The 13,495-nt window shown below is 36.2% G+C and overlaps 1 protein-coding gene across 1 annotated transcript in view; it reads left to right on the forward strand.

Moving 5' to 3' along the window:
* Positions 1-11,236: 11,236 nt before the first annotated feature.
* Positions 11,237-13,495, forward strand: part of LOC149815467 (gamma carbonic anhydrase 1, mitochondrial) — an 85,164-nt gene continuing 82,905 nt past the window's right edge. Inside the window, exon 1 of the mRNA XM_089990337.1 lies at positions 11,237-11,514. Coding sequence (XP_089846463.1) covers positions 11,400-11,514 — 115 coding nt within the window. The 5' untranslated portion in view covers positions 11,237-11,399. The remainder of the gene's footprint in view (positions 11,515-13,495) is intronic.

The raw sequence follows: 13,495 nt of genomic DNA on the forward strand, positions 1-13,495 counted from the left end.
TCAATAATCATCATGTAAAAAAAATTCCAAACAGATAAGGACCATCATTGGTAGAATGATTTGCCTACTATTGTTCCCAGTAACTAGCAAAGGCCACTGAGTAAACTGAAATGACTGTTGTTGATGATGATGATAATGTTGATGATGTATGTTTCGAAGCACATCACTATATGTGTTGACGATAACCCTTCTCACCTCTCTATTAGTGATTTACGGGATGGTACAAGTTGCTCACAAGTCGCTACACAGTGGTAGTTCATAAATCGCTACTCACTTCATGGTGGTAGTTCATAAATCGCTACAATATGGATGTGGGTTGATGTTGTTGATGATGTATGTTTTCTTCGTTGATGATGATGGTAATGTATTGTATCTAAGCCAAACCATTTGTCATTTTGTATTGTAACTAAATACTCTTGTAAATGAATTACGTTGTAATGTATCGCGATAGAGCAGTCTCCATGAAAAACAAAACATTGTCTCTTACATAAAACTGATTGCAATGAAATCGTGATCTCTTATAAAAAAGCCTTTGTTTGGCCGCATACATCGCAAATCTCGTTTGTGTTTTTTATTCATGGAGGTTGAGCAGTGCAACAATTTACGAACAACAAAGTTTTCTTATCGATGTTGACTTTCATCGTTTACGAAGACAGAATATTACAAGCCATTGATGACCGCATGAATCGCAAATTTATTTTATGATTTGTAGTCACGGTGTATCGGCAAAAAAACGACTTCTGAGCAGCAAACGTTTCTTATCGCTGTTGACTTTTATCATTTAAGATGGGCAAACATTACCATGCTTTGTTCACCGCATACATCGCAAATTTCTTTTGCGATTTGCATTCAAGGAGGGAGAGCAATACAGTGATTTACGAGAGGCAAACATCTTTTATCACTTAAAATATTTTTATTTACGATGGGCGAACATTACACGCATTTGTTCGCCGCAAACATCGCAAATCCATACTGCGATTTAAATTTACATAGGTTACGCATTACCCTAGTTTTCAAGATTTACAAGATTTAAATATTTTGTATAGTCTTATTTTCGTTAATGATCGCCTTTCGTAAATGAAAATAGTCCATAACGATTGGAGATGTTTGTTGTTCAGAAAACATGATCGTTCTTACCCTACGTGAATGAAAATCGCAATAATAGATTTGCGATTTATGCGCTCAACAAGCCATATAATGTTCGCCCTTTAAAAAAATATTATCCACACCGATAAGAGATATTTTTTGTTCAGGAATCGTGGTATTGCTCACCCTCTGTGAATGAACATCGCAATATGTGATTTGTGATTTGTCCGATCGATAAAGGCTTTTATTGTTCATGAGGTGGCCATTTGCGTGTTCAAATCGTTGCTACTTTATCATTGATTATTATGGAAATAGCTTACACAAGTGTGCGTACGTGTAACTTAATAGTTGTCACGTGAATCACTATAATCAATAATTCTAAATCGCTATTACATCAAACGTATAAATTGTTCCTTAATTAAACGTATAAATTGCTTCAACAATAAAGCTATCAGTAACTTTATATATAATATATCGTTATTGCACTAAATGTATAAATCATTGTTGTTTTAAGTGTATAAATCATAACTCTTAAATAAAAATTCATAAATGCTGTTACGAAAAATATGTCTCATTCATTTAAAGAAGAAACATCATTTCATATCCCTGTCTTTGTCAACAATCGATATGCCATGTGAGACTTGTATTCCGGTTGACGATTTATGAGATTATGAGATCTATATATAAAACCCCACCCTACCACCATGAATCGAGTAGTGATTTGTGAACTACCACCTTATAGCGATTTAAAGATAGGAAGCGAACACTCTCGCTCTCTTTTTTTTTCTATTGCATCATCCAGGGATACAGTATTTATAATACACACCATATGACTAAATTGGAAAGATCAGTACGATATACAGTTTCCATAACCAACTTGATACGCAAAGATATTTCCTGTAATTGTTTGTATGAGATAAAATCCCATAAATCAAGGAGAAAGAGGTGAGAAGGGTTATCGCCAACAGTCCACATCGATAAGAGATGTTTGTTGTTGACAAATCGTTGTTTTGTATTTACATTATTTATATACATAGACTTATAAATTTTTTTATACATAATTATGTTGGAGATTAGATAAAATCTGAAATATGTCAGCACAGACACCACAATTGCGATGAAGTTGGTTATACGATCCATTCATGATCACGTCGTTTATGAAGGAATTGTCGGTTTGTCGGTTCCTTATTCATGAAGCAAAGTGAAACAAGACATCTATAACATGTGCAATGTGATGCTACAATTTGTTTGATCACGATATCTTTTGACGAGCTTCATTTATTTAATGATTTTCCTATCGAGATTTACACAATCACCGTCGAAAGACCCAAAAGATGATGAAAAACATATCCAAACGAGCCTTGTAATAGTGATTTGACTGATTCGCCTTAACTCTTTCATGAGTTTTTTAAAAGGAAGATGAAATGACATTTTTTAAACTTCATGATTGTGAAATGCAATTTATTGTCTCCTTTATAGACCTTGAGATCGTCATTCGAACATATAACCAACTTCAATGCGAATGGGGTATCGTTGAGTGAGACGACGATAGCTACATGACCAATGATGGCGAATCAGGCGTATATTGTCTAAACATCGTGTCCATTTTCATCAAAATTCGTCTCTTTTATGTAGTTTATGCGATTCGTGTTGTGTACTGTAAAACGTAATTTCAATATTGTTCATTGAAAATTCTGCTAATGTCAGTGAAACATCCACCGAAGAAGTTGGGCAAAAACTCAGCCAATCACTCCGGGACAACATCAAATGGATGCACGATGAATTTGCACAAGGCAACATGATCAGTAATTTTGTTTGTATGAAACCAGTAGCCGTTATCTATTTACCTAAGCCATGTGTATGTACGTTAGCAAGTTCATATTTGCTACAAACAGACTATGTATGATTTTGTCAGTTATATTAAATGCAATGCAACAAGCAAAACTATAAGCATCATCAACCCTTATTTCATGGTATATCGGTTCTATTTTATGTTTATTTTGGTTATTGATTTACTCTTGTTGATTCATGTTTTAACATTGTTGTTAACAATGTTTCGGTCTATAGACTATCATACGTTGATTGCCATACTTCAGTGGATTTTAATCCGGCCTACCATACTGGGTTAACGATAATCATTGCGGAGACCTTTTGTCTAGTGAAAAAGTAAGTAAACAAACTTCTAGTGCAAGGCTACAGTATAACAATCCTAACACCATTTGGGTTAACGATTTACAGATATTTATTCCTACACTCTGGCAATCTGAAAAAGCATTGGGTCTTATACGTGATGAATTTACATGAAAAACAACTATGGTGTTCCAATTCGGTGGACGTAGACGGTGGTTTACGGCTTGACATTTCGCATCTTGTAAGATTTTATCTATAAGAGTATCATATCATGTACGGGTGTCATGAATTTACTTTCGTCTGCATCAATTTCAGATCGGTTTCGTCAAAGACATTTTGGGAGTCGACATTAGCGAGTGGATCTTTCGCATGGCAGACCATGCTCCTTTACAAAATAATAGTGTTGATTGTGACTTATTTGTAATGAAGTATATTGAAGCGATATACAACGGTAGAGAACCTTATTTAGACATTGTATGTCATTTATTGCCCTCTGTTATTGGGGATTCAATATATATATATTGGTGCCACATTGCATTTTTTTTGCAGGTTGATATGCCTGGATTCCGCAATGAACTATGCAAAAAATTAATGGTGTTTCTAATTGCGGAAGAGAAAATAACTCAGTCGGCAAGAGGACCTAAAAGGCAACGAACGATGAGACCCACAACTTGATGTTCATCTATTTCAAGTAGATTTTATAGACGGTACCACCAACTTTTGTATAATCATTTACGGTTGACAACACAGTTCTTAAGTTTTCTGGTTGTCATGTTGAATATGAACCCGAGCCAATCGATGAGCTGCCTCTAAATTTATTCGACTTTGGGTCCTTACTGCACTTGAAGTTGAGTCGTTGTGTTTTTTGTTATCCGGTGGGTGGTGAGGCCCTCCTCTCCTCTCTCAAGACTTTTAGCTTGGGCAATCTTTCTTTTGATATAGATGAGTTATCTGAAATGCTTTGCGCTTGCCCATGGCTTGAAAGCTTGTGCCTATACAATTGTTCGGCCCAAACAGATAATACACACATCTCTGCATGACAACTCTCGACCTTATGGATCGTGGATTCTGAGTTTACCAACATGGAGATTACTGCACCCTGCCTTTAGTCCGAGTTCGACTATCAATCTAAGTGGGTTGAGAAGGGTTGTTCAAGTAAGTTTTTTGGAGGCATTGATCGAGTAAAGACTCTCAAGGCTTGCACCTGCGTTTTTTCAGGTAGGTGGTTGCACAATATTGTACTTGTGAACTGACAATAATAAGAATTCATTTTATGATCTGAGTTTTTTTTTAATTTATTTAAACAAGTTCTTCATTTATTGAATTGTGTTTTACATCCAATAAATAGATACGAGAAAGAATTTGACTGTTATACAGTAAAAGCAAATCGTTGATATGTTCGCCCCTCGCAACTAATAATCATTCAAGCCCTTATCGATCGAAAAAATCACTGGGTATACATGATAAATCATCTTAAAGTATAAACATCTTGTAAAATACATTATTGTTTTATTTTTCGTCATTTACAAATCAGTCATTGTGTAAAACACAAATAAAAACATATCTTATCATTGTGGACTATTATAATTTACTAAGGGCGAACATTAAAAGCCATTGTCGACCAGAAAAATCACATATCACTTATTGCGATTTTCATTCACAGAGGGTGAGCAATACCACGATTTCTGAACATCAAACATCTCTTATCGTTGTGGATTGTTTTTTTTAAAGGGCAAACATTATAAGGCTTGTTGAGCGCATAAATCACAAATCTATTATTGCGATTTTCGTTCATAGAGGGCGAGAAAGATCATGATTTCTGAACAACAAACAACTCTTATCGCTGTGGAATATTTTCATTTACAAAAGGCTGACATTACAAGCCCTTGTTGACTGCATGCATCATGAGTCTCTTTTGCGATTTACATTTACGGAGGGTGAGTAAAACGAGTTATGAACGACAAACATCTCTTATCTTTGTGGTCTATTTTATTTTACTAATTAAGAAGAAGAAGAAGACAACGAGAAAAAAGCAACTAACGAAGAAGAAGTTGCGATGCCACAGTAAAAAAAGAGAAGGAGATGTTAAATAGATTTAAAATCAAATTGCTGATATGTTCGCCCCTCGCAACTAATAATCGTTCAAGCGGTTCTGGTTGTGTAAACTGGAAATGATGAGTTTTTTTTTAACGTGCTTTTATATAAATGTACAAACATTATTTGCAAGATTATAAATAAATGGTGGAATCGGTTTGCACAAGCACTCATTGTGCACCTTTACCACAATTTGTGCTCATGAACAACGTGATTGTTATCCACTTGTGATCGACGTAGAAATGAATTTGTAAATCGTTATACTATGGCATTTTACAAAATGTTGTCTGTCAACTGGACAGAGAGGTTTGTCTAAATGAACGATAACCACATTCGTGATTTACACCATGACCTATGAAAGCTACATGTTGTAGCGATTTGCTAGTACGACAAATGTCTACGTCAATGATTTTTCCTATTTGCTTTTACTGGCGATTGGGAAAGATGGTTTAAGGATTTCAATTTTTTGCTTCAATAATAAAAGTTGAGTTAGATTCTCGAATAGATATATTTTCATTTGAAAAAAAACCCAAAGGCAAATCTTTGTCGTCGTAAATTCATAACTATAAATTCACATGATTTACAACTACTTTCGTATATAAAAATTATTAATAGTCGGTTACAATGTCTATGAGCAGTTGAGGACATATCCTCTCCAATGTAAAGGAGCTCAGCAATAATGGCATCCCACTGTACCCTATTTCTCAGTAAACGAGCTCTACTGTTTTGTTAAACTCTAAACAAATCTGACATTGTTGAAATCGGGTCATGCAAAGAGGCATGACGACTAAATTAATACTCCACACGAGATTCCTGTGTCTCATAGCTCATTTTCGAATTCATCTGAGTCTGTCATGAAAAAAAAAATATAAGACACTGCATTAAGTTTTACAAGAAATGCAAACTTCCTCCCAACATTGATTACATACAAAAGACTTGTAAAACTAAAGCTATCGTTCCCGAAAATCTGGTCAAGGGCAATTAAGGTTACAACGTTGGATATTACGTCTTTAGGGTATTGTTGCATGTTGGACATTACATGAGTTATATATTGACAAGCTTCATATAATGCAAATAACATGGAAAGCAATATAATGTCTTACATATATGTTCATGCGAAGGTCTTTGTTGCTTTTGATTACAGGTTGGTTGTTTCTTATACCGTTTCTTCCTAACCAATTCTAGTGCACCCTTTGCCCTCCGACGACTGCGATCAGATATAGGTTTTCTTTTGATACCCTTCGCTTGATGAATATGTTCATCATAATCAACAACGTTCACTACTGACTTGTTGAAGATGATGTTTATGCTTCGGCACAACTTCTCAAAAGTGTCAAGGGAAGCATGATTTTCACCAACGTTGTTCGATCTCATTATCTTCGACTGGTATTCATTAGCTGCAACGGACTGAAGGTGAATTAACTGCACATTTTTAAGTAACTCCTTTGACGTTTTTCTCATGCATACATAGCCTTCTTCATTTTTCGATGCCAAATCAGCAACATGCATAAATGACCTACACAGTTGTTGGTAACAGGAGGCTATGTAATACTTCTCGTCAATACCAAATTTACTGACATTGTCCATATCCATCATTTCAATTTTTGCTTGTCTCCTCCATCTTTGCATTACATAAGACTCAAGTATTTATTGTATCTTCTCTTGATTAAGTGTCTTTAATGCATGATGGCATAAATACCTTTGAATTTATATATTTTCAACGAACATTCAACTTTTTCGTTGTTAACATTATACGTGACATGTGCTTCTTGCCTTTTCTGATGCTCTTGGCCCTCTCATAAAATATGATATTTGTGCATATTCTCGGTTTGCACGAGTCATTCTATATTGCAATTCATAGCATGTATAACCTCTTTCTTGATCCATTCAAATACAGTTAGTGTATACAGATCTGCACGTCGCATCAATATTTTCATGCCCAAAATTAAAGGTTGTGTATTGAAGCATTTCACGTCTTGTTCAAGCTCATTATGTCTTAGACCGTCTACAAATAATTCATATTGTTCCATAAAGCGAAATATTGTTAAACATGAATACAGGATTTTCTTCAATGTGACATGCATAGATTCATCTCATTGTGTGCTTATCAAACATGCACAAAAGTATTGTCTTCCATATGCCAATGCTCACTTCTTTTTTTCTGCATATAAATTTTGTAACCAAGGACAGTCTTTAAGGTTGTATATCTTAATCATTTCCTCCCAATCTGACATAAAGGTGACCTCGTCTAAGCTCTCAAGTACACACCTTATAAACTTTTTGCCAAACCTTATCTTCTGATTAAATATGTGTCATATGTTCTTTGTTGCATTTTGAAAGATATGCCACAAACATAGGCGATGATGTGCATCTGGCCACACATGAAGCACTGCAGCCGCAATTGCGTGATCACCATCTGTAAGTACAACTTCAGGTTGATTCACATTCATTGCCTGTGTAAATACTCTGAACAACCATTCAAAGTTTTCCTTGGTATGGTCATACAAAAAGATGTCACTTAATATACAACTTTGTGAGTGATGGTTCACTCCGACAAACTGCGCAAATGGCCATTGTTCAGTATTAATGTTCACTGTAGTATCAAATACAAGCACATTATTGAAGCATTTATAATCTACTCTTGACTTTGAATCTGCCCAAAACATATTCACAGCATATTCATCTTCATCAAGTTGCATTGCATTAAAGAAACCAAGGTCAATGCTTGATTTCTTTTGTAAGTAATTAACCAAATAAAATATTTCTTTATTCTTCATGTTATCTGTCCTCTTCCTTCTCAAGTGGTTTCTTAGATCCAAATGTGTGAATGACACATTATCGCGACCACCATCTATGTGGGCAAACAAATTGTATGACTTCCTTGGTGCAATGCCGACGTTATCGGATATTTCAGCCATTGCAACATGCGCTACAATTACTTTACGATGTGACCTTAGCATATGACTCATAAATGATGCAGATAGATCATGATTATGATCACTGATTAAAGTATGGACTAAAAATTTCCCATTCGAAAGTCTTCTTAACATCATTCTCGCTTGACATCCACATCTTGATTCTGGCATACTCCTTGTTGGATTTTCAATTGATTTCTTCCAACCTTACTTGGAACAAACATATGTCTTTCTCACCACGACACCCTGTGCATTTTTTGACCAAGAAAACCTTCTAACACTGGAGCCAACTTTTAAGGCATAATTATTATAAAATCTATATGCAACTTCCTCATTATTAAATTGCATTCCTTCTACTGGAACATAGTCAAGTGTACTTCCATGTATGTTCTAGTGCCTACACTTTTATTAAGTATACTGTCGTGATCGTCTACCTCATTATCGAATTGCATTTTTTCTACTGGAACATTCAAGTCAATAGTGAATCTAATGCATGCACCCTTCTTATCATGTGCATCATTACTGCACATGTTGACTTTTTCAAGTGCGTCATTAGTATAGATGTTCAATTCTTCATATATTTCAAATGATTGAGATAGATCATCTTCATTACAACCAAATGATAAGCTCACCACTGTTATAAGTAAGATATCAATTTGCATTAGCAAGCACATACATTTACTACGATTTAATCAGGTTACATATAACAACAGATACTGATAAGGTTAAGCAAGTCAAATAAATGATTTAATGAATCACAGTATAAAAGCAATTGCGGTATGATATTTGCTTATATTGAGCATCGAGTTGTTACTTACCATGCCAATAAAAGAAACGACATGTCGACTAATATATTGCAAATCGATATGGCAATTCAGCATAGTAACTTACAAATCGACTATACAAAACCATAATATCTTAAAAGTCGATAAATATATCGCAAAATATATTACAAATCGATACGAAAATTAAACATAATAGCAAATAAATCGATATTAACTAACAAAACAATACCTCACAAATCGGTAGTATGTTACTAATACATCGGTTTGAGATACAATGCATATACTGAGTGAATGAAAGATACCTGATGGGGTAGAGGCCCTTCCTAGCATTTGTAAACAAACATTCTTGTCAACAGGTCCCAACGTCTTACAAATATCGATAAGTTTTCAACCATTATAAGGACAAGATCTACCTGTAATAACAGAACCAATACTTAATGACACACAAGACGACATGCGTTCTTCATCGATAGCATGATGAGATGGAAAGCTACTCACGACACCTTAATGGCACTGGTTGGAATGTTTGTGCGTCGTTGCTTTCTTCCATAATGCCTAATGACAACGAAAAAAAAGAGAAGACACAAGAATGTTTTGTAAGCAAGCTATCAATTTGCGTTAACAAGCGCATACGTTTATTACGATTTAATCAGGATGCATATAACAACAAATACTGATAAGGTTAAGTAAGCCAAAGAAATGATTTAATGAATCACAATATAAAAGCAATTGCAGTCTGATATTTGCTTATACTGAGCATCGAGTTGTTACTTACCATGCCAATAAAAGAAATGACATGTCGTCCATGTCTGTTGACGACAACGCTTTCATTATATCCACGAGGCTGTGAAGCGAGTTCAATAAAAATCGCTAACTGAGCAGCAATTTGAATACAAAAATCGCCACCGCAAGCGTGTAAAAATGTGTTTCTGCACGCACACGTTTTCGAAGTCTGTCTACAAATATCTTACAAATACATATTACAAAACATATAATATCTTACAAATCGATATACATGTCGACTAATATATTGCAAATTGATATGACAATTCAACATAATAACTTACAAATCAACTATACAAAATCATAATATCTTAAAAGTCGATAAATATATCACAAAATATATTACAAATCGATACGAAAAATGAACATAATAGCAAACAAATCGATATTAACTAACAAAACAATACCTCACAAATCGGTAGTATGTTACTAATACAACAGTTTGAGATATAATGCATATACTAAGTGAATGGAAGATACCTGATGGGGTAGAGACCCTTCCTAGCATTTGTAAACAAGCATTTTTGTCAACAGGTCCCAGAGTCTTACAAATATCGATAAGTTTTCAACCCTCGTAAGGACAAGATCTACCTGTAATAACAAAACAACGCCTTAATGACACACAAGACGACATGCGTTCTTCATCAATAGCATGATGAGATGGAAAGCTACTCATGACGCCTTAATGGCATTGGTTGGAATGTCTGTGCATCGTTGCTTTCTTCCATAATGCCTAACGACAGGAACGAGAATGAGACAATGTGATGTCGATCATGATAAAAAAATAAGGCGAGAACTTTGACTAGAGAGGACAACAAAGTTTGCGTTGTCAATGAGAGCTATTGTTACAACAAATGGTGCAAGAGTTTAATAAATAGTTAATATCAAACTTTTTGGATGAAATATTTTTTTGTCAACCGTCGTTTCCCAACTTTTGCATGGAGGACTTTTTGTCCTTTTCTCGAACCGTGGTTTACCAACTTTTAAATGGAAGATATTTTTGTCATTTTCTCGAACCATCGTTTTATCGCAATAATAACAAGAAAGAGTACTTAAGCCTTTGCAACCGCAACAGACCCCGATGTTAAGTGATGCAGACATACAGAGGAATACGAGCCCCATGTGCTTACATACGTGACGCTCATTCGAAACCCCGAACACAGGCGTGGGATTCAGTGAATCATCGGGGGAGAACATACACCACCCTCCCATCTGTTTTTGAGCCCACAAGTGACAGACTTTCAGCCAAATATTGCGGGCACCAGGTGCAGCGGCACATTCAAAGAGTGCCATGTGATGGCACCTGATCCTGGCTCAAAGCTAACCAACCAATCACCTGATCCTGGCTCAAAGCTAACCAACCAACAACCGGTGGGACTTTTGCGCAATAGGATCACTCGCTGCGGTAAAATACCAAAATTGCCCCAATTTCGGATCATTCATTCTCTTGCCTTGCCCCTTCCCCATTTCTCGACCGCCTCCCGTCTGGCTCTGGGGTGGAGTCTTTTTCTTCTTCTTCCCATTTGCGAGCCAAAAAGCCTCCTCATCCGATCGCCGTCTTCGGCCAGAAAATCCCCAGAGCGATAGTTTTCCGAGCGAGAGGAAGATGGGTACGTTGGGCAAAGCAATCTACACCGTCGGATTCTGGATTCGGGAGACGGGCCAGGCCCTCGATCGGCTGGGATGCCGTCTTCAGGGAAACTACTACTTCCAGGAGCAATGTACGTTCTCTGCAACATCCCCCTCTGTTTTTTTATGACCACCTTCAAGAAATTGGTTTTCCGCTATTTCGGTTATTCTTAAGACTCCCAATCACTAGATTTGACGGTACCATTTGTTCATGAATGCCTGGTGATTCGGTTTTCTCCTAGCACAGGGATCGATTCCGAGATACTGTTGTACTGCGATGGTTTGTTTCTAATTTCTTTATGCTTAAAACGACAAATTCTTTGCTGGGTGTCGCGAATACCGTTCCCCAGTTGATAAAAAACTCTGGGGATTTTTTTAGGGTATGCGGTCTGTCTGGATTTTGAGGACGCTTGGATGCCGAAAATCTGGGTTTGATAATCAGCTATTTGTAGTTTCAGAAACTCAGGGGCTTCTTTCTCGTATGGTTTGTGGACGATTAAGGCCGCTTTTGGCGCCCCATATTGTGGATGAACTTCTGTAGAAGTCAGTTATGGGGATGACACAATTTAGAGAAGTTCATCTGCAGGATAAAGAAGTTTGGAAACTGTAACTTGAAAGGATTTTTAAACATGAATGGTGTATTTGGTGCATTAGTTAAGGCCTTATAAAGCATTGTTTTTTTTAGTAAAGGAGTAAATTACCCTTTCACACCGGAAACGACGCGTCACACCGACGCCCAGGTGTGGTGTCAAATAGGCAAGGGTTCCCTCACTTTGTTGGACGGGTGAGGGTAAAGAAGTTAGTCCAAGACTATAAAATTAGGTTAACAACTTGGAACATAGGGTCTTTAACTGATAAGTTGGTAGAGTTAGTAGATGCTATGTGTAGGAAAAAGATTGATATTTTATGTCTACAAGAGACCAAATGGGTAGGTGAGAAAGCAAAAAGGATTGAACCTTGGGGATATAAGATTTGGTATAAAGGAACAAATATGAATAGGAATGGAGTATGGATTGTTATGAGTCATGAGTTTATAGATAACGTAGTTGAGGTCCGTAGGAAGGGTGATAGGATTTTACTTATTGAATTAGTATTAGGTGCGGATATTATTAATATTATTAGTGTTTATGCACATCAAGTAGGTTTAAATGATTCCATTAAGCGTCAATTTTGGTAAGATTTAGATGGAGTAGTACAAGGGATATCTTATGGAGAAAAGCTTTTCATCGGCGGTGACCTTAATGAACATGTAGGCATTAGTAGGGATGAATTTGAGAGTATCCATGGAGGCTATGGTATAGGAGAAAGAAACGAAAGTGGTGAAAGAATTTTAGATTTTGGTTTGTCCTATGATATGATCTTAGCAAACACTTGGTTTAGGAAGAGGGAGTCTCACCTAGTAACATTTAAAAGTAGGGTTAATACGAGTCGGATAGATTTTTTCCTACTTAGAAAGAGAGATAGGGGTTGTTGCATCGATGGCAAGGTTATACCAGGAGAAAGTGTAGCTACACAACATAGAGTCTTAATTTTAGATCTTAGAATTAGACAATGCCGCAAAAGGGATAGACATAAGATAGATCCTAGAATTAAGTGGTGGACACTGAAAGGAGCTAAACAAAGAATGTTTGTAGAGCAGGTAGTTAGGGAAGCTGATTGGTGTCTCGAGGAGGATTCATAATCAATGTAGAATAAAATAGCGGGTGACATGAAAAATGTGGCTAAGGAGGTATTGGGTGAGTCTAAAGGCGGTGCACCGCTAGGTAAGGATACATCATGGTGGAACGAGGATGTCAAATTAACTATTAAGGTTAAAAGAGAGTGTTATAGAAATCTAAATAAGAGTCGTGATAATGAGAATTTGGAGAAGTATATGATAGCAAAGAAGGAAGCTAAAAAAGTAGTTCGAAACGCGAGGGATAAGGTATATAAGGAGGTTTATGACAAGTTGGATACCAAAGAGGGCGAGAAGGATATTTATAGGCTTGCAAAGATGAGAGATAGGAAATCGAGGGATCTGGGTATGATTAGATGTATCAAAGATGAAACACAAAGGGTTTTAGTCAAAGATGA

This window comes from Nuphar pumila, chromosome 15, assembly GCF_984573655.1.
Source record: "Nuphar pumila chromosome 15, dmNupPumi1.hap1.1, whole genome shotgun sequence".
Taxonomy (NCBI): Eukaryota; Viridiplantae; Streptophyta; class Magnoliopsida; order Nymphaeales; family Nymphaeaceae; genus Nuphar; species Nuphar pumila.